The sequence below is a fragment of the Rattus rattus genome, chromosome X (assembly GCF_011064425.1).
Source record: "Rattus rattus isolate New Zealand chromosome X, Rrattus_CSIRO_v1, whole genome shotgun sequence".
NCBI lineage: Eukaryota > Metazoa > Chordata > Mammalia > Rodentia > Muridae > Rattus > Rattus rattus.
This window is the reverse complement of record NC_046172.1, coordinates 101,638,617-101,661,132: the sequence shown is the minus strand read 5'-3', so window position 1 is coordinate 101,661,132 and position 22,516 is coordinate 101,638,617. Positions and strand designations below refer to the sequence as shown.

Sequence of the window (22,516 nt, the reverse complement as noted above, 5' to 3'; positions counted from 1 at the left end):
TAGGTTCTCTTAATTCTTCAATGAGACCACCACTCTTCTCCAGACAGACAACTCTACGTACCCCACACCTACCTCCGAACCACACTATCTAGGAGTGACAAGCGTCAGCCACTGCTAGGCTGGGTTACTATGCAATTTGCATTTCCCTTCATTTATGCTTTCTATAAATGATAGCTTTGTTAACTAAGCCTTTTTGTGATTATTATCAAGTTACCCATTGCTCTTTACTTCTTACTGGGACTCTGATTAATGCTGTGCTCATCAAGGAACCTATAAGGCAGTACATTCTGGAGAGAAATCTGACATGCTGAGCCTATCGTGTTCTTAAATCTTTTGGATCTCCCTATCAAATATTTTTAGCTTCTGTTATACTAAAGAACTTTGGGAAGCAGTCTTTCAACTTTTTCCCTTGATTTTGCAGTCATCAATCTTGTCTACCCCTCACTGCCTCCAACACACATTGTCATTTTCCCTTCCTCCATTCTATCTATCCCTCCCCTTTTCTTCTCCCTCTCTCCTCCCTCCTTCCCTCTTCCACCTCCACACCCCCCCACAAACATACACTTAAAACTTTTCTGCATAGAGAAATGTATGATGTAAATCAAATTTTTTGTATGATTTAAATTCTTTTAATATATACAGAGGGAAAAATCTGTAAAAGAACAGACTCTAAAGAAGAGGCAAGAACAGGAAAATGTATTATTCCCTTTTTTTTAATACCCAAAATCAAACCATGCAAGTCTAGTAGATCATTAGCCAGGGAAGCTTCCAAGGAAATAAAATATTCCTGTTGCAGCCCAGCCGCTAAGTTGAATACAGATCTGGGAATATTTGTCTTCAGTTGCTATGCCCATGAAAGACTTGTGTGGGGAGACAGTTTGGGTGGTCAGATATGCCTGGAAGCCACTTAGCCAGGCTTGCATTGAGTGTTTGCAGGGTTTCTATTTAGATCTTGGTTCTATCCCCTTACTTCGAAACATCACTTAGTGTGTGCATATCCTACATAAACAAATAAAACAATTTATAGACGGAGTCAACCTTGATAAAGGAAGATGCTGGGGCCAAGGCAGGTAGATTGTGACTTCAAGACCAGTCTAGGGGTACAGTCCCAGTTTAGAAAAAGAAGGTAAAGTAAAAGGATAAATCAAGGCTGCTATGACAAAGCAGGGTTTTTTTGTTGTTTTTGTTGTTGTTTGTTTGGGTTTTTTTTTTTGAGAAATTGAAAACTAGATAAAGGAAAGAAAAATGCTCACAGATAAATAAGCTTTTAGCTTCATGTCCCTATCAACCAGTGGTTCTCAACCTGTGGGTTGCAACCACTTTGGGAGTCGCATATCAGATATCCTGCATATCCAATATTTACAATTCATAGCAGTAGCAAAATTACAGTTATGGAGTATTAATAAAAATACTTTTGTGATTGGGGGTCACCACAACATGAGGAACTGTATTAAAGGGTCATAAGCGTTAGGAAGGTTGAGAACTGTTTTAGATGAAACCCTAACAGTTAATAAAAACAACATTGAGAGGAAAACCAGTCTTCAACTAATAGGTTGTCAGTTGTCAAGCTCCCCCCCATATGGCTTGCTGCCCAAATATCCCTCTGTGTGTGTGTGGGGGGGGGTCAGTGATAAGATCCAGAAAGAGGAAATCATACATTGCCTTTTTATTTCATTTATTGTTGTCACCAACTCCCCAAGACAGTATAAACATTTTCTACATGAAGACCCCAAGTAAATGGATGCCTAAGAAAGAGTTCTTTAAAATAATTTCAAAGGAGTGAAAAGTGAAAACTTATACACAAAGTATATAGCAAGAACAAAACCATGAAGCCGTGTGGAAGTAGTATTTCTCATTGACAGTCAAGTAAAGCCAAGTGCATTGCAACAGATGGTATAGAAATCAAATCCTGGTATGGCACAGTATGGGAGCCCATTTAAATTAATCAACTAGAAATTTATTGAACAGTTAGAATTGCACATGAACGAACATACTCATTAATCCAGTTCTGTATAATATCCAGTTTTGTATAAGAAAGCTATTTTTCATGTTCCAGCTGACAGCCCAAACTGTCGTAGTAGTTTTTAATACTTCTTTGAAGCTGTTGACATTATATCTGCCACTGAATGAGAAACACATATGACAAAATCATTCCTAATTCCTTATCTAATAGTTAAACATATTCAACAGGACCATATATTATGTATAAAATATAGCACCAGTAGTTGGATTCCTGTGAAATGTTAACTATTTTTAACTCAAGTTTGACATGTTTCAGAATGTTTGGGATACGCTCTATTGATTTTTCAAAAGATGGTACTTCCCCGTAAGCAGCAGCTCTGAGTAGAGAGAGCAATGGACCTGGAGTCAGATGCAATGCAGGTTGTTTTCCTTAAAGATCCTTTCCAGATCAATGCTGTATACTCTTTTGCTATTGAGTCTTGAGGTTTTGATTAAGGCCATTTTTAAATGGTCTCCAGCGTTCTCATTTTTATTAGCTTTCCGTTCAAAGGCTAGGAAACTGAAATTTGGTGAGAAGGTAACTCCAGAGGAGTTGGGAGTTCTGTGTTGGAGTCTTATGTAGCCTTGCTGTCTGGCTTATCTTTTGCTGCTTGTTAAATGCTGTCTGCCCCTCGCTAGTCTATGGAGAGTATTTAGAAGGGCTCTGTAAGGGAGATTCCCAAGAGGAACTAATAGCTGTCCATTCTGCCACAAGACCCAGAGAAGAGCACCATGTTAGGAGCTGGGTTAGTGTTTACTCAACCGGCTCAAGTTCCCAAGATTAAATATTTCCTAAATGAGCTCACTTAATCAGATGTTGCTTTTTGTCTTCTGCTTTCCTTCTCTTTTACTTTACAAGTGTTCATATCTCCACATCAGTGTCTGACCAGAGGAAACCACAAGATAAAACTACCCCAAAGTGTTCTTGACAATGCCCTTTCCAACCTTTCTCTTTTATACCTCATCTCTATGATCAATATCACTATCGCACTGATTTTAGCCCGGCTCAAAATCCTGGGGTCATTTTTCCACTCTTCCTCCTCTCCTCACATTCCTGTCTTGGTTTTGTCCTTTCTGTTTACTGATTCACTCCTGATGTTATGACTGCCCCAGTGCTCTTGATCAAATGCAAATATGCTCACAGGAATTCCCTGATTAAAACACTTTAAAGACTCCCTTCCTCTCGATGTCCCTAAATACTTGTGCAATCCACTCTCCTCATCCTTCCTCTGAGCTCTCATGTGAACTGTTCAGAATTCCCAAAGCACACCATGTCTTCATGCTTATGGCTTCCAATGGGTAATTTCCTCTGCTACTTTCTCAGCTGGAGAGAGAGAGAGAGTCATTGTGCCTCACGTTCCCCATAGCATTTCCATGTACTATTTTTAGGTCTCTTGTCATCCTGTATTATAGCCAAGTTTCCCCATCAGTCCTCCAGTTCCCTGTTTTGGGAGAAGCTAAACATTGTAGAGTAGATTCAGACTCTGCAGCCTGGTAAGTGGAATTTAAGCTTGCTTTGGACCCTGAGACACTATACTAGTCTGTAATGCTTGCCTCCTCTTTTTGTCCCAGCCCTCCCCCTGGTGGAGGTGTTAAAAGCGATTGGAATGGTCACATGGCCAAAGATAAAACCAAAGCAACTTGGCTGATCCACAACCTGGATACACATCTGCCTCCTGTGGTTTTTTAAAAGTAGATGCAAAACTGGCTAATGAGCACTGGCTTCAGGGAGGCCTGACAGAAGCTTTCTGTCTTGCTATGTTTTAGCTGGAGAACCCTAATTTCAATCCCCAAGGTTGTAGCTGGGTTGGGGGGGGTGTGTGTTTCAAGGCACCCATCGCTGCCGATCTCAAAGAAAACCACACAACTATCAAGCACATGGGCCAAGAAAATTAGACCAAAGAAGATTTTTCATGTTTTCTCTTCTGCCCGGAGTGCAGAAAAACCTGTTTGCCTTGGATGGTAAAACTACAGAGCACTCAACAACCAAGCACACCCTATGCTAAGAGTTCTTCGCACTTGCACTAGGATCTAACTCTCCTCACAAAAGTCTCACAGAAAGTCTTCATCTCTAGCCCAAATCAGTAACCTGTCAGCACTGCTTGCTGTCCTGCTGTCCTGGTTGAAAATAATGTAGTCTTTAAATCAGTGTTGGAGACTGTCACCTATGGGAGATAGCCAAATTTTCAACCCCTACCTCAGATATAAAGTTCTGTAGAGAGAGTAGTAGTCTGGGTTGGTCTGATGTTGGTTTCTAAGGAAAGACCTTGACAGGCAGTTTTAAAGGTGGGTATGGGTCGGTTAGATTATCCGCCTGTCTGGGAATAATATCACCTCTAAAACCAACACATTTTTAGAAAACATGATAGAACATTCTCCTGACAATGGTAAATGCTATCAAATACTGTTTTTGTATATAGTGAGACTTCTAGCAGCAAGAATAGGTCTTAATTCGAAGTGAAGGAAAGGAAATTAATATTTGTCATCAGGAGAGAAGATGACCTTAAAAAAACCCAAGCAGGTCCCACAATATCACATCATACACACGTCAAAGGCAAGGAAAGATGATCTGCTGTTTTAGGTGTCCATCTGGCTGTGTCATAACTGAAAAAGAAAAAAGGATTGAGGTGCTACCAGGGATAGAACAGAATCAGAATCAGAGCTGGTGGGAGTAGCCCCCTGGAGTTCCTAGGTTTCTATGTTCAGGGTAAAGATTATCCTCCCAACGAAACGATCATTGATGACGTCATTTACGATGCCTTTGCCCTTCAGCTGGCACTGTACAGGCACTGCTTGGTTCTTCACCACGTCTGTAAAATGCATTGCCACCAGCGGGGAGGTGTAGTTAACCTGTAGGTGCAAGAACAAAGAATTCTAAATGGGTCAAGCAGGCAACAAGGATGGGTCAGGGGTGGTGATCAGATGCCCAAGGCAGGTTAGGGTAGCATCGGCAAAGGTAACTATGTAGATCTCATGACGCCAAGTCCCAAATGACCACAACAACCAACATGCTTTCCCTCCTTTGGAGAAATTGCATGACTTGCTTATAAGTCTGTGTCAAGATGTCTGATTATCCTCTGGGGGAAACCAATTCTGACTCAGACGATTTTGATTTTTATGGATAGCAGACCATAAATCAAAACCAGAACTAGTATACATCAGGATGCCATACTGGACTTGAAGCCTGTGTTGGCCCATGGTGTGCAATGGGAGAAACAGGAAAGTGTTATTACTTGGACATTAAACGCACTGTTAATAATCTGTGTCTTCCTTGCATTGCCACTAATTAATTGTGTGGCTTTAGGTAAGTTCCTTTCCTGTCCTGAGTTCAGGTTTCTCATCTGAAGACTGAATGCTTAGATGAGACTAGATGTGACAGTCTTTCAGACTTGCAAAGATCTGTGGCCGGGAGAAATGTGTGGAGGGAGCTGCCCATGCCCCCAACCCCATTAAAGTTTACAGCTACTCATCTCTTACTACCAATGTTCCCTAATGCTCTCAAATCCCAGGAAGCTCTTTCTTTGTCTTTATGCCCTTTGTAACAAAGAAGGAAGGATACAGCTTACGTGAGTCAGTTTGCCATAGTAAGGGTAGTAGCGGAGGTCAAAAGAAGCTGACTCCGGGTAGTAATTGATGGATCGAATGTCGTTTTCATCACCTTTCTGTAAGCAAAAGCAGATGTATGTGGGATGTTGGATTACAGTCTAGCCTAAAGGAACTTGTGCTCAGGTAAAATCATGGTGTGACTCTAAACCAATTAGAGTCCCAAACCGAAAATTAGAATTGGGCAGAGTTCAACTCTGATTTGTCCTCAGAGGAGAATTTCTAGGGTAAGACTATGCCTTTCTGAGTACTTGGCACTGTCCTGGAAAGAGCCTATGATTGTAGCATATCTCCAGAGAATCTCAACTTAGTACCCTGTCTTGAATTTCGGAGCTGAGACAGGTATAAATTAGAAAACATTACCTAAGTCCTCACTGGAGGTACAAGTTCTAGTGGAACTCAGATCAGGTACACAGGAACATGATGGATAGCCATACAGCCTGCAGTGAGCTTACTCAAACTCATGTTTCTGTCCACATTCTCTGTATAGCTTAATTACTGTACAAGGAATTCAGAGAGTAAGCAAGAGGAACCAAATAATGGGAACGATTAAACAGGGATACCCTTATCACATCACACCAGGTAATAGAGCGCTCATGAACTATGGCTGTTAGAAACAGGAGAGGTATGGGGGCTCAAATGGGCAGAGAATGCATCTCTACTAGCCTATTACTTATTAGGGCCATGAGATCATTTCTGTCAATGTACTATATCCAATATCATATAATTCTTCTTGGTACAAATTGAGCATCCTATAGTTCATTTTGGTTATTAACCTATCCTGCTTGATCGCTACAAGTGGGTGTGGATTTGACTAGTGTTGATTACTAAAAAAAAGCACAGAGACTGTTAATGTTTTGTTTTTTTTTTTAAATCCTTCTCAGTAAGGCTCAGTGTATACTAACTTGGAAAATGAACAGCTTTCATTAGGGAAATGCAAATACAAGCTGGCCCAATTAATATGTTAGATTAAGAGCTAGGGATGTGGTTCAGTGGTACAGCACTTGCTGCTACTTTAAACGACATTGATTTTTATGATTTCTTCATATATTCAAAACCGAATAAATTATCTTTAATGGCGGCCTGTGGGATCAAGTCCATTAGTTTATAGTCGTATCCCACATGTGACTTTATGCACACACACGTACGTCTGAACAGAATGAATGCTCTTCACACCTTGTTCAGCTGGCAAATATTGCCTGACCTTATGAAGCTCACGTAACTTATTATCACTTCCCACAAGGAGCTGGCCCCTCTCTCTTCTGTGTCCCCATAGTGCCTTTCATTGTGCCTGCTAATATTTCTTGGCCCTGATTGCAGTTATGTTTACCCGTCATCTCCAGCAGCTAGTCAGATACCTAGTATACTGTAAGTGACCGATAAACACTTGCTGAGTCTGTGAGAGTGGCTGAGGGAGTACTGTTCTCCTCTTTTCTGCTCTGAAGACTAGAGCTGTCTGCTTTAGTCCTAGTCCTGACAAAAACTGTTTTTGCAATGTTTGCAAGACAATGGTCCAAGACTAGAGGGTGGAGAGGATGTCAGTGAAGAGAAGGGAGCTACTGCCGGTATAAGAAGCAATGCCACGAGCAAGGGCTTTTGCCTACAAAGGAGCTAATTGGTGCAGATGAGATAGGAGTTAATGGTCCCTTGAAGGACAGTTAATTAGCATATTAATGGACTTCTGTTTACACTTCCCTTGTAGTCATTTGTTATTGCAATACCCAGTGCCACTGGTCATTGCTGTAAAATGTGAAATTCAGTTTTAAAATCAGGGACTAATGACTCTAATGAAAGCTGCTTGTTTAGTTCAAGGAAACAAGCCATTAAAGCAAAAAGCAAAAGTGTAAACACAATCCCAATTAATGTCTTGGCACAGTGTTCTTCCTGGCTGTGGGCTGTGGCCCCCTGCTGAGGTTCAGTCTCAGGCTGTCACAGGTGTAAATCACACACACACACACACACACACACACACACACACACACACACACACACGCACACTCATTCAGTGTTTTCTGGAAATAAGAAGTCCTTAATGCATTAAAAGGAGTTAGAATTATGAAAAAACACTGAAGTTCCCCCTACTCAGACCCTTGTAGACATTCTTGGAACAGATGAACTCTGTTTACTGGAGACAAAAGTGTTAACCATACTTATTCAAAGGGATAGTTTACCTGAACTTTGCAGGACACCTTCACAGGATCTCCAAATTCAGGACGAAAGCCTACAATCTAGTGAAAAACAAGAAAAGAAAGGAAAAGAAATCAAAGGAAAGGAAAAACCAGTGCTGTATTTATTTATTTACTTTAAGAAACAGGTTTCATAGCAAAAATGGATTATTTTCTCCCTGCTTTTGGTCAGCACTCCTCACATACAAATTTCATCTATGTTCCTTTTCAGAAACGTTACAAACAACCTCAAAGCTACATAGCTCAGTTTACTCACTGACAAATTCTTACCTTAGGTCCATATACAGAAAAAAAAGCCACAAAATAACCAAAAGGATGTAATGAACTTTCCATGTTCAATGAGAGTGTATCTGGAAAAGGTTTTGCCACTCCCTAAGGAAGGCATGATCAAAAATAGATGCATTAAAAATTAATTATTAATTTATGTGTATGTGTGCATATCATGTACATGCCTGGTGTCTGCAGAGGCCAGAAGAGGGTGTTAGATCCCTTGAGACTGGAGTTACCAACATTTGTGAGCTGCCATGTGGATGCTGGGAATCAAACCCAGGTCCTCTGAAAGAGCAACCAGTGCTCTTAACCACTGAGCCATCTTTCTAGCCTGAAACATTTTAAAATAATATGAGAACATGGAATTGCTCTCCACCATGGCCCCATGTTCAAACATCTCAGGACTCCCATTTTATTTTTGAGGTAGGGTCTGGCCTGGATCTTGAGATCCTCCTGCCTTTGCCTCCTAAATGCTGAGATTAGTGACAATACTCCATCACATTCAACTAGTGGCCATTAAGGGGCAGGTTTGGATATGGAAAAGAAGAATGACACTAGGAAATGTTCAGGAAAAATGAATGGGTCATTTTCTCTGGTTGCTTGCATTTTTTGATGCTGTAGGTAAAAATGACCAAACCTACAGTGTGTGAATACCAGAGTCTAACAGAAATGTGGTTTACACATTCTCCAACCTTGGTCATCCACTATCACCAACAGATCCCAAGGGCTAAGATACCCGGTTCATCTTGAGAAGGATGCAAGGCTGTCCAGTAGAATATCCAAAAGTGGGGTCCTCCAGCCCAGAGCAATTCTTCAGGAAGGAGCGTTTAAATTGGCAGGCCTTCTTGTCCTCATCTTCATCTCCATCTTGGATGAAGTACTGACCGGGAGGACAATCTATATTCATTTCCTCTTGAAGACTGTCATTATAGCCTGCAGCATGCGTGGGTGGCAAAGGGTTTATGTTAGAGAGGAGCTAAGGGAAGCCCATGCTTTCGGTGATTTTCTATACTTTCTTTTCCTCATATATTGTACTGTTTCAAAAATAAACTTGTTCTACCCTAATCCTTGTGGACTGATATTGGGTATACTTCTCTGGAAGTATAGTCTTGGTTCTCAACCTTCCTAATGCCATGACCCTTTGATACAGTTCCTCATGTTGTGGTGATCCTCAACAATAAATTTATTTTCATTACTGCTTCGTAATTGTAATTTTGCTACTGTTATGAATTACTATGTAAATATCTGTTTTCCAATAGTCTTATGTGGCCCATGTAAAAGAGTCCTTTGACTCCCAACAGGATTGTGACCCACAGGTTGAGGACCCACTGCTCTATGAAGCTTTCTTCTTTAATCACCTCAGCCCACCTGATGAGATAATCACTTGCTGCTCATTCCCTTGGGACTTTCAAGTGTCCATCTCAGGGTCATAGGTTGATAATTTTACAACTTTTCTCTATTTCTCATTATTTTATTTTGGATCTGGCAAACAGCAAAGTTGGTGTAGCCATCCCTTCTAGTGTGAGAAAAGAACGGACACATATCAGTAGATATTGAAAGAAGGGACTGTATTACATCAGGACATAGTATATGTCAGGAGGCTGAATTCCTAGGTTAAAATTCCATAAATTCACCTTATGAAATGTTTCCCTTTGAGGTCAAGAACAGGCAGCTGTGTTGGAGAACAGAAAGAATATGAAAGGAAGGGAGAAGAGAAGGGGAAAAGGAGGAGGAAATACCCCAACGACTCTCAAACTCTAATATAAAACAACATAAACCCAAAGTATCTCAGATAAAGAGAAGTTTGCGTTGAAGACAGAAACTTATGACAACTATAGAGAGGATGAGGTCTTCTCTAAGTCTGAGATATTTTGGGTTCATGTCCTTTTATATTAGACAGAGTTTAATTTGTCCCAGTACACATCTCAGACAAAGAACTGGGACTATTTTAGTGTTCACTCTTTAAGCCATTGATTCCATAAAATTGTGCTTTGGAAATTTGTGGCATCAGTCTAAATGGTGGAGCTCTTGAACCCAGACATGCAGTCATGTCCAAAGTCACTCACTTTTTCAGAAAAGAGTGTACACCTATGACCCACAGGAGGTAAAACTCAAAGAAGACCGTGAGATCCACATCTAGACAGGTTGTGACCTGGATATGATGTTATTAGTATATAATTGATAGTTTTCTGTCTTAAAATATCTTGACTTTTGAATATTGAATTGCATTTAAGTTAGTATGCAAAAAAACAAGTTTCATTGTAGTATTTTTATACATAGATACCATTTTGTCTTTATCCCCTTCCTCCCATGGGAATTTTGCTTGCAGTGCTGGGGATGAAACTACATAATAGGAAAATGCTGTACCACTATGCTACTCCCAGCCCAGAAAATTTTAGATGTACGACAACCATGACAACGTTTTAATTTTTATGTTGACAAAACTACATTTGATTCAAGGATTTCTTTTAATCGTTTTTAAGGACTAAGAAGTATGCTCAAGTAATAACTTTTAAAATAAAAACTGCACTTACTCAACATTTTTCTTGAGGTAGTTTCATTAAGAATGTGACATGGGCATGGCATTTACTTTAACATCCCCATCCTCATGGGGGTGAAGCAGATGCTCTGGGATATCTATTTTCGATACTGTTACATAGTATCTGCCATTCTTTCTTACTTTCATATGCATGCATTAAGTATATGACATCTGTGTCTGCATGCTTGTGGACATGCCCATGTGCATGTCCATGTGCATGAGTATGTGCATGTGCATGTGCCTTTGCCTGTGATGTGGAGGCCCAGGATTGATGCTGGGAATCTTTCTTGGATCACTCTTCCACCTTATCTATTGAGGCAAGGCCATCGCATTCTAGCACAGAGTTCAACGATATAGCTAGTCTCACTAGTCAGTCTTCCATGTCTGTCTTCTGAGGCTGGGGTTATGGGTTGTCTACCATATCCATACAGCATTTATGTGGATTCTAGAGATCCTAATTCTGGTCTTGTTTGCTTGGCCAGTGGCAAGTACTTTAACTGCTGAGCCACCTCCCAGTCACATGTTACCTACTCTTTAGAAGTAACCCAATGCCTTCCTGCTGTTCCCTGCCTTCATCATCAGGTCAAAACTGGTATTTCCCCGTCTACTTGCTATCAGGGATTTCCTCAGCACAGAGGCTGACAATATGCATACTTGAAATAGCTCATGAGCATTTTTTACAGAAAGACACTATGCTGACTAAGATGCCCAAAATACTTTTGCAGCCCAAAATAGAACTAGATGGATCAGAAAGAACTCGGCTCTGTCATTCTACAGGTGCAGAGTCTGAAGCTCAATTTCACCCCAAATAGCAGTGAGCCTTACTAGCACAAAGCTGAATTTCTAACATCGGCTCAAATGGCCCTAGCACAGTTAGGAAACATGACATTTCTCAAGCTTAAAAGTTCATACAAACCATCTGAAAACATTTAAATGGGCACTGATTCCGTAGCTATGGGGTATGGTCTGAGGCTCTACCAACACCTGTGTGATGCCCATGCTACCAGCCCCTGGGCTAACACTTTTGAGTAACAAACAGCACTAAAACATGTGAGCTCCCAAACTCACTCTGCTGCCAGGAGATTGGGATCAAGCTGCTCCCTCTTTCTGAGCCCCGAGTCTCTCATTTCAAAACTGAGGACAAAGGATTCTATTATGCCTGGTGAAAGTTGAATAACGAAATGTATGTGTTATTTTTAATAATACTTCCTGGCTCCTGCTAAGAGACTGTTCCCCCAAGTCAGTATATATTCTACTAGCTATCTTCACCCCACCATCCAACCCCCATTTCAGCCAAGCCAGGCCATCTAAAGCATTCTAGCTAAGTTTCCCTATTCATAAAATTTAGCTGCAGCAATACAAACTTCAACAGGGTATTTATTTAAATATCTGTCTATTCTGTCCTCTTCTCTTCTCTTCTCTTCTCTTCTCTTCTCTTCTCTTCTCTTCTCTTCTCTTCTCTTCTCTTCTCCTCTTCTCCTCTCCTCTCCTCTCCTCCTCTCCTCTCCTCCTCTCCTCTCATCCCTACTATCTATCTCCATCTATCTATCTATCTATCTATCTATCTATCTATCTATTTTGAGGTGGCTAGTTCCCTACATAGTTTGTGCTGGTCTTGAACCCCCGAGTCCAAGTTATCCTCCTACTTCAAATTCATAAATGTTGGTTTTACAGGCATGTGCTATCATTTCCAAGTTGGGGTTCTTAGCTACTTTTATGTAACTGTGATAAAATACCCCGTGAGAAGCAAATTAAGAAGAAAAGGATTTATTCTGGCTTACAGTTCTGGAGAGAGACAGTCCATAATGCTCAAGAATACCTGGCAATAGGAAAAGCACAGTGGGAGGAGCAGAAATTTGTAGCCACACTGTATCCATACTCCAGAAGCAGAGAGTGAACGGGAGTGAGGTCTGTCTATAACACCTCAAGGATTACTCCCAGCAACTCACTTTCTTAGAGCTGCTCTCTCTCCTAAAGGTTCCACAGCTTTCTCAAACTACTATTGTCTTAGCTCTCACAGGGTGAAGTGTAAGCTGTTCATTTGTCCCTGAAAGTGTACCTGATAACACTACAGGTAACCAAATTCTTGAAATATCTGAGATCAACATGCTAGTCAGAGATCTAGTCTTCTGACTCTTTTCTAAGTTGCTGTTACTAAAGGACATTTTTCTCTCAAGATAGCTAATATTCAGGATTCTCTTTTGAGGAAAAGCATGGGAGGCAGGAATCCTGCTGCTCTTGGAGAACATCCTCCCTTCTTTACTAGTATCTCCCTCCAGAGTGATCTTTTATGAGATCACTTATAACGATGATCACTTGGATGATAACTAGGTGCTGTAGTGTGTTCATGAAGAGAAAACAAGTTTTGTGCCTTAAAGAGCTCACAGTGGGCAACACATAATCAGAGCATTTTTAAATCTAATTTTATAAAGGGTGCTGGCAGGTAAGCAAAACAACACAGATAGGGGTGACTTAATCAGATTTCCAGGCTGCATGGAGTTTGAATTTTGGATTCCCACCCACTACTTTTCTAAAGAGCTTTCCACTCCTCAGGAGAACTTACCCTGGAGAAAGCCATTTAGGCTAATGACATAACGCTGCCAAGTTTCAGGTTCAGAAACGTTGAAGTTGAAGTTAAGGCTATGAGCGAAGGGTCTGATCATAACTCCTGGCAATGAAAACAGGTCTTGGATATATTAACCCATTCTTGGATTTTATTTTTATACAGATTCCCAGGACACCATTCCCTCCCAGGCAATCAAAATGAAAAGGACCATAATTTGCCTAGTACCATTTCACTTTTCCTCTTAATAATTGAATCTCTAAGTCATTACTAGGAAGAACCAAAGTTAATTGAGGCTGAACATGTGCAAACGGATTTCTGCCCAGAGTTCTGACAATGCAGGGCATTTGGGCACACTTACCAGGAGGTTTCACCTGCTCCGTGAAGGTTGGCATGTAAGGACTGATGGCTAGGAACAGCATATATATGAATAGGGTGATCACGGCAGCCAGGGAGGCATAGAAGAAGAAGTAAATGACTAAAATAAGACCTGTAGAGCAATTGAAAATGACAACGGTCAGTGTTCGCCAAGAAGCTTCACCTCCCCCCTGAATTCATGAGGCACTCAGAATCTCCTTGCTTATGCAGACTTTGTTAATCTGGAATTGGTGAAGATTGACTATGTCAGGGGGGTCTGAGTGCAGTTTTCCTTTTCAGTATCTCCAATGGAAAGTCTCGCTGAATACATGATGACTATGAACAGGATTATAGGGCTTCAACTCAGAGCAGAGGAAATTGCTTGGGAGTCTTCTGGGCAGGCCATGGCTGATGTCCTGAATGCAGATCACTATTGGTGATGGCGGATGTTCTGAAGAGACCTACCCACTTGGTTTCAGTGATTAGAGCTATTTGCAAGAGGTGAAAGCAGCATTTTTCTTCACATGGTCTAGAATTCAAACCTTTGGCTCATTTCCACTGGACTTCGTTCTAATCAAGGCTTATCCTTGCCTACACATTTCAAATCGTATTCATCCTTAGCAAAGTTTAAGTGGCTCTTTCCAAAAGGAGCACTAATGAAGGATGGGAGAGACAGAAAGGGGAAATGACAATCACTGACACTTGCTGTGCGTGCACTTGGGAAAGCTGTAGAATCTACAGCTTATGTTTATCTGTATCCCTGACAATATATGAAATTCACTCTTTTTATATTCTTCGTCTGATTCTACCACTTCTAGCTGTTTAACCTTGGACAGGATGTTTTGCCACTCTAGGCCTTGGTGTCCTCATCTGGTAAACAAGGACAGTAGCATAGTACTTGCTATATTAAATAAGCATTAAATAATGCATATCAACACTATGGCACAGAGCCTGGCAGATCCTAAGTGCTCTATAAATGGCATCCGTCATTATTGCTATTATTAATATTGTTATTATTGCTATAGGCTCAGATGCACAGTTGTATGAATTGCCCTTCTGTGGGCTGTATTGAAATTATGTTTGTCCCAAGACTACAGAGCACAGGATGAGGCAAGTGAGCATGAGACAGCTGCCCAGAACCTCTCTTCCAGTCCTCCGTGGAGACCTCTCAGGCAAACATATTTGGCTTCACTCACAGGGTTGACATAATGTTGGAACTTCAGATTTGAACTGAGTCATGAGCCAGAAGCTAGGGTAAGCCACACAACTTTGCTGTACCCCCCAAATGAGTTCAAATGTTAATTTTAAAGTGAACCATGAACCAAATAAAGTTGGTGGGGGCAGGGAGAGAGACTGACTGTAGTAATGTAGGTGGAAATGGAACTGATCCTTTGTGTTTGTATAAGATGAACTCCAGTAGAACTGGAGCATGGACGCAGTGATTTACTTAGAGTCCCTAGAGAAGAAACAACCATGTCTGTGGCCTGTTGTTCTTGCCTGTTGCTCACTAGCTATCCTAAAGGGATATGCCCTGTGTTTATGCTTCCTTTTCTCCACTCCCATTCTCATCCTGGGACAGCCTAGAGCCATCCAAGGGGGCAAAGAGATCCAGTTTCATGCATGAAGGGGAATCAGTGGAACGCAGGTTAATTTTCTTGGCAATATCTTCTTTCCTTCTTCCTTAAGATATGTGGACCATAAAGCTAAGCTGTAGATAAGATAATGGTTCTAGTAGTAGGAAAGGTGGCCTTGAGACTGTGATAGCCTAGTCTTTCAGTTCTACTCAGGCACCAGCCCATTTAAACTCAGTTCTTTCTGCCCCAAATAGAAAGTTTTACCTTGGGCCCTTTTCTAGGCTTCTGTCCTGAATAACCCCCACTCAGGTTCATGCTCCCAACTCTGCATCCAACAAAGCAGCCAATCTTTACAAGTCAGGGAAGGCCTTGTTCACTGTTCAAATTCATGAAAGGAGTGAGACATCCTGACAAGAAAATGAACTCGGGTATTTGAATGCCAGGACTGCCACTTTGATACTCTGTGACTTGAGGCAAGTCACTCACCCATTCTCAGCCTGTTTCTGCATTTGAAAAATGGGATAATCATATCATGAACTTATATGATTCTTTTTGGTTGAACAAAATAACATACATTTCCTAAAAAATTGGTATTTCCCAGTTACCAAGGGAAAAGAGCAGACTATATTAACAGACTGGGTGAATAGATTGGACATGCTGCTGTCCAGATTGGAGCAGGGTTAGTAAATGCTCAAGTGGTCCTTAGATGTCAGAAAAGGGGCAGCAATTCTTGCACCTCACAAAGTAGGCATCACATGAATATGTGCCCCTTACCTTGGGACAATCTAACAGGTGTGTGAACTGCTGGGCTAGCCTAGGTCTGGTTGCAGCCTACAATGAAGCATCCCCATGGCTGTGTCTTCTCCCAAGTACTTGTGCCTTCCCACCTCACCCCTCTTTGCTGCCCTATGGCTTGTCATTCACCAGAGCAATTTAGATGGATGATATGTGGTGAAGTTCCAATGATGTTTAAGGGTTAAAGTATGACTCCTCCCCTCCCAGAATTGTACTTGCATTTCACAAGGCCTGCTTTTCCAGCCCTCTTTAGGCAAGGAAGAAACAGCTGTGCCCCCTCTGGAGCTCCAGTGAGTGTCTAGCATTTGTCTGCAGCTTCCAGAACATTGGAATGTCCCTTAAATGGTATATTAGTTCCAGTTCCAGGGATGGTCATGGGTGGGGCTGGGAACTGAGGAGGAGCGTTTGTTTAGATCCTCACACCTGCTATTCCTAATTCCAGGAAATAGAGCTGACTACTTCATGCAAACTGAGCTGAACTAGCAGCACTGACTACAAAACCTGACAATTCTTAGTTAGCCAAAAGGTCCTTTGGAAGGAATGACCATCAATTTCAACAACCTAGATCCTTGGCAGCAGGGGACTAGTACTTCATCCATGGTATCCACTGTTTTTTGTTTGTTTGTTTGTTTGGTTTGGTTTTGATTTTTACATTGCCTCCTGTGGATTAACCACGTTAGGAATCAGAGCTTCTTTCTTTCTTTCTTTTTTTTTTTTTTCTGGGCTGTGTAGGATGTGGCAAGTACGGATTTTACTACCCACAAAAATCTTCTGAGGAGAAGGCTCAGCAGTAATAGTCTAAGCGAGTAGAACCCTGGGAAGGGAGATCTGGACAACTGGTAAAGTAGAAATGGGGGCAACATGTGATAAAAAGAAAAGGGCTAAGCGACATTGATCAAATAACAAGGAAACTCAACCTTTGTCCCTAGCAGTGACCTCTTTAAAAGCAATTCTTCTGTGTCTACCATGGAGGTAGAAAGCACTTGGAAGCTGGGGTCAGGATAGGCTTCTGGGCTCTCCCTCTCTAAAGCAGGTAAGTGCTTTATAACCCTTGAAATTATAAACCCTTGGTCATGTTAGCAGGGCTTTGCTGTTGTATCCTAAAAGTAATCTTCTATGAATTCCTTTCAACCTTACGGTTTTCAGCCTGTTTTATAGTCTTATGCTGATTCTGTTAGAAAGGTAGAGCAGAGTCTCCCCAACCCCCATCATCCCATTTGGCATGTGGGGAGACTGAGGCTATGAGAGGGTAAATGATGAGCCCATAGTCACATGCATAGAAAGTGACAGGACTTGGGCATGAAAAACAAACCCTGTGCTCTTTCAACTCATTCTCAGTGCTATTTTACACCGCACACGGAGACTAGTAGATTGCAGTCACACATTCACTCTTGTTCATCTATTTAGTGGGTTTTCTGATGAATCAGATCTGTCCACGGTCCAAGGATGGCAGCAGCCATTGGTGTCTTTCTGGGAAATGTTAAGAGGAGTCTACAACAAACCCATCCAGTGGTCAAGGAGAGCTGGACACCACGTCAAAAAGCCAAGGACACCAGACTGGGGCATTGGGATGAATGGGACTTACTCCGACTCTGACCTGTTCGGGCCAGAGACATCCTTTTCTCCGGGTCCCACAGGTATTCATTCACGATCTGCAATTTCCGCCACCAGGCATTGCCTGTTGACTGACCCTGACCTTCTTCTTCCTCCCTTTCTTCCTCCTCTTCTTCCTCTTCCTCCAGACCAGGCACCATCATCACCTGAGCCTCTTCTTCTGCTTCCTCCTCTTCGTCCGCTAAGTAGTTGTGATTCACTTCATCCTGATCATCCTAGAGCAGTGACAAAACACAGACCTCTCTGTGAAAAAAAAAATGACCCAAATAAAAGGCAACAACTCAGTATTTGGAGGTGTTTCAAATTTTCACATCCCCAGGAAAATACCCATTGTTGCAAGAGACAGATTTTCTTTCTCTGTTCCCTCTGTTGTAGGGAGCGAGCATCCTTTCTATGGTTCATATCGAATCACGATTATTTCCACAGTGGTGCTAAAGTTTAGTTTCAACATCAGGAATTTAGGTTCTTCCTCTAGGAGCGTCTCATGTCACTGCTCTGTCCAGGGCCTTGGCTTTTGACCTATTGAGAGTGAGCTGAGCTCACGCTGAAGGACTGAGTAGTCTTCGGCATTTATGTCTATGATGGTAACTTCCCGGCAAGAGCCAGCTTTGTCCTAATGCTCTGTGCACTTTCAGCTGCTTGACCTCACCATCCTAAGTTGTGCCTAAAAATAGGCTCAGGCAGATAATCAGGAGGAAAGGCCAACTGCTGTACCCCTCCTCAAAACTTCCACTGCCTTCCCAACACAAACAAGGACTCATTTCCTGCTTCCTGCCTTAGACTAGATGGACGCCCCCACCACCACCCAGAGATGAGATCCCAGTAGATATTTCCTTTGTTTCCCTCTCTAGCTTAGTTTAAAAAGTTGGCCACATTGGTTATCAAAGCCAAGTGGTCAGCCCTGAAATCATACACATCTAAGTAACACTAAACAGACTGAACAGGCTGCTGCATTTACATATATTCAATTAAAAGCAGAGAGGCCAGGAATTTGACAGGGAGTAAAAAGGGGGTAAATAGGAGGGTTCAAGAGAGGAAAGGGAAGCAGAGAAAAGATGTAGTTACATTTCAATTTTAAAAATTAACTAAAAATATAAAACCAAAAGTTGGGCACAAAGAAAGTACTCAGCAGAAATTTGTTGATTTATTACAACTAGCACTTGATATTTGAGACAGTTATCTTGGAGTTGTTTTAAGAAAGTTAAACAAAGCAGAAAGGGAGAAAGAGAGAAAGAGAAAAAGAGAGAAAGAGAGAGAGAAAGAAAGAAAGAAAGAAAGAAAGAAAGAAAGAAAGAAAGAAAGATGAAAAAAAAAAACAAAACAAAACTCAGACGCCGCCAGTGGTATTTCAACCGCCTCAGAGGTAAGGCTGCAGGGCTGCAACATCGCTCTTTGGGAGTTTGCCAAGGCTCTCTGCAAGAGCAGAAAATCAGGCCACCCTCCCTTCTCTGTGCTGTCCAAGTCTGAAGAGTGTCAAGGCTGGTGCACCTGTTGGGGTTGGATGTGTCAAATGCTAGAGGCCATGGACTCTGTGCTGCCCCCTTCCTGCCCGATTCCTCAAAGGCCACTTAGAGGGCACTCAGCTACCCATGCTCCTCTAGGAGAGAGTTACGGAAATTGGCTTGTTTAGGGTCAGCAAAAATGATACAGAACGACAAATCTCTGCTCGCTGCCGTTAATCTCCCCAGAACCCCCAGTTCTTCATAATGAGCTCCCTTGAATTGTTCTCTCATTGGTTCAAACGTACAGCTCCATATCACATACCATATCAAAACTTACGGGGGCTTCCAAAATATGATTGTCCAACTGAGCTCCAGAGAGGGGAGAGGATCTGGCCAAAGCCACACAGCAAATCCATGACAGAGTTGACAGTCTCGGAACTTGTGTCTCTTGATACTCTGCACAGTTTCTCCTCCATCACACTGAACACAAGTGGCTAGAAGTGGCTTAGCAGATTTGTGAACATGATGATGTCTTAGAGTCTGTGTTCCCAAATGGTAGGTGCTTATAATCAAGGATTTCTGACTTTGGTTATGGATTCACGGTATAAGACTTAGGAAAACCAACCTTGCCTATAATTCAATGCTAAATGAATTAACACACCTTCTTAAATCTTTTACTCATGTGTGAACTTATGTATACATTTTCTCCCAAACCAGGTTTTGAACATACAGGTAGAAGGTCCATAGTTCCTAATGTTTTCTGGTCTATCCATAGTGGGAAGCCCACGGCAAGGTATTCAGTGGGTACTATCAGTGCTACTGCCTGGACTCTGGAGGGATATTCCCAAAGCTTTTGCCACCTTAACCTTGTCACGTATACTAGATTGGCTAGTCAACATGAAAACCCATGCACCACATTCTCACTGACTATGAAATGTGACATTTCATCAGGAAGGGTTTCAAATCCCTTTAGATTTCTGGAATGACTTTCTTTTGTTGCCCATGCCTGCCTTCCACATCTGCTCTACAGAGGAAGCAGCTGGACACAGCTTCAGCCTTATCTTATTTGTAGATATGTGCTCTCAAAATAATCTTATTAAAATGGCTGCCATTAAAGTCTTATCCTCCCAGGAAGAATTAATCTTCTTGGAGCTTATTTTCCCATCACAGATTCCTACCACCTGAGCCTTATTTCAGAAACCTCAAATAGCTGCTTTCCTGTTCCCTGCATCCAGGGACAGGGAAATGTCACACTGTGCAACACAGGCTTTTCTCAAAGGTTCCTTGTTAATGAAATCCTGTGTAAAATGCACCTCCATGCAATTATTTAACACGCTCCAGTAGGAAGCGCTTTGGCAATGAGGGCGCTCATCTCCAAGGTTCTGTTTCTGTCAGTTTCCTAAAGTGGCACCACCCTCATGTGATAGTGTGTGTGAGCATGCTCAGATATGGTAGTGGGTGTGTGCTGGGGCCCTCATGTTTCCTAAAAGGGAAGCCTGAAGGACAGAAGGTAGCTCCATTTTGAGCAATCTAAATATATAAACATATAAACAAATATGCAAACAGTCTGACCCAAAGGATAAATTTGTATCATTCACTGAGTGACATAGTGCAAACATCTGAATGACACGTTCATTTCAAAGGAAAAACATTACACATGCAATTGCATCGAATGATTTATTTACAACTTGATCAGATATTATAAAGAGCAAGATCCCTGTATAAAAATCAAACTTCTGGACAAATTGCGAAATGATACACAACGATTTTAGCAATTCAACATAGAAAAGAAGCCAAATAGGGTACGGCTATGTATACTCCATAAACGGTGACTTGGTCTTAGGAGAGGGAAGAACCTGCAGGTGTCAGTGGAAAGATTCTACATCAGAGCGCTAAGAAACTCTTAGTGGTTGACATGCGGATAGAAGAACCATGGGTTGTTTATCTTTTCCAGCTTACCCTTGACAGTTTGCATTAATTCCCCAGGCACATAAGTAGTCATATGCAAAGAAAACTGGTTTATGCTTTGCTTCCTTTGAGAGTCATATTCTAACCATTCTGAGAGTGTTGTAGATGCCCAGTTATTATGGCTTAGAGTAAATGTGAAGACACATTTGAAATAAGTGTTTGTGAAGGCACCTGGAATTGAACAGTGATATGGAAGGTGTGTTTGGTGTATATGCATGTGTTGCACAAGGGGTGCGTGTGTGCATGTGTGTGTGTGTTTGTGTGTGTGCACAAGGGGTGTGTGTGTGTGTGTGTGTGTGTGTGTGTGTGTGTGTGTGTGTGGTGGGGTGTCAGACAAGGTGGTGAAAGGTAGGACCGTGGATGAGACTTGAGAAGTTTCATACCACAAACACAGTGGAAAGAGCACAAGTTAGAACCAAGATGCATATCCTCATGTTAGTCCCCACTAACTTGCAAGTAAGTCTGGCACCCTGCTACCTGCAGCCTCCTCCAATATGAGGGCTTCTGGAGAGGTGATGTCTAGGGCTTCCTTCTAGTTGCTAGCAAGGACTCTGTGATTTTAGCTATAGTTTGAAATTTATGCCTTAGAAAAAGAGCAGCTGGTTCCTAAAAGCCACCACCCATAGGGACTGAGACAGCTGGGCAGCAGTGCCTGTCCTTTCCTCTTCTCTTTCCCTTCTTCTGGTCGGATTTCTTGCAGTGAAACCTCTACTCCCATACTCCAAAGGTCTGCTCAGATTTTAGACTCCTACGATAAGGTCTCAAAGGGGTCCTAATTCCATGGTGTCTTCCCACTCCTTTCTCTCTGTTTCCCTGCAAAGAAAGGAGTCCACCTTCCTTCCATTCAGTAATTTAGGGTGCCCTGGGTTGCTGGAAGTCACTGCTCTTCTTCTGAAGTCTGGAATTTCCTAAACTTCGTTTATTCCTGTTTATCCCAAGGGAAGGCAGCCATAATTCAAGGTCTACACGGCACCCAACCCAACCAATGAAAAAGGGCAGCAAAACATTCTGCTCCCTGAGACTCACAAGTCTGTAGCGGTAACCAGAAGGAAAGGCCGGCGCCCTTCTGGAGCGGAGTTGCCGTCTCATGGCTGTTCAGTGGGCCAAGATGCCGCAGAGGCAGGCGTGCAGGACAGGGTCCTGGAGCTTCTGCTGGGACAGGAGACACTGGTTGCTGGGGACACTTGGCGCCTACTAAAAGTGAACCTTGCTGGCACGAGCCCTTCCCCAAAATAATCTAGCATGCTCCTCTCTCATTGGTTGGCTCCTTCCTGGAATCAAAGGAAAGCCCTTTTGGAAAAGCAAGCTCATCATTACAGGGAGGGGGAGATATTCTGGGTCACGAGGATGAGCAATTCACTGCCCCCTTCATGTGCCTTTCCACCCCTTGCCCTTCTCCAGCACCCGAGAGATGATGGGCTCAATGGAAATCTTAAGTCTTATTCTTCTCAATCAAGAGTTGGATGTGTGTGTGTGTGTGTGTGTGTGTGTGTGTGTGTGTGTGTGTGTGTGTGTGTGTGTGTGTGTGTGTGGCCTCAAGGGGGTGGGGCGGGGTGGGAGTTAGGGTGAGGGAGATGGCCAAGAATAACTTGCTTTTTCGTAAG

The 22,516-nt window shown here is 42.2% G+C and overlaps 1 protein-coding gene across 2 annotated transcripts; it reads right to left on the bottom strand.

Annotated features, from left to right (window-relative positions):
• Positions 1-1,661: 1,661 nt before the first annotated feature.
• On the bottom strand, positions 1,662-22,081 carry Atp1b4 (ATPase Na+/K+ transporting family member beta 4). Of its 2 annotated transcripts, none has more exons than XM_032890055.1 (8): positions 21,939-22,081; positions 17,474-17,717; positions 13,524-13,652; positions 13,163-13,267; positions 8,797-8,993; positions 7,776-7,832; positions 5,568-5,663; positions 1,662-4,851 (listed from the first exon to the last, which is right to left on the bottom strand). In XM_032890055.1, exons 1-8 carry the CDS (start codon positions 21,999-22,001, stop codon positions 4,690-4,692), a joined length of 1,053 nt encoding a protein of 350 aa, XP_032745946.1. In that variant the 5' UTR covers positions 22,002-22,081; the 3' UTR covers positions 1,662-4,689. The 2 variants fall into 2 exon arrangements, with proteins under 2 accessions (XP_032745946.1, XP_032745947.1); XM_032890056.1 differs by having other exon boundaries at positions 17,486-17,717.
• Between the last annotated feature and the right edge of the window lie 435 nt (positions 22,082-22,516).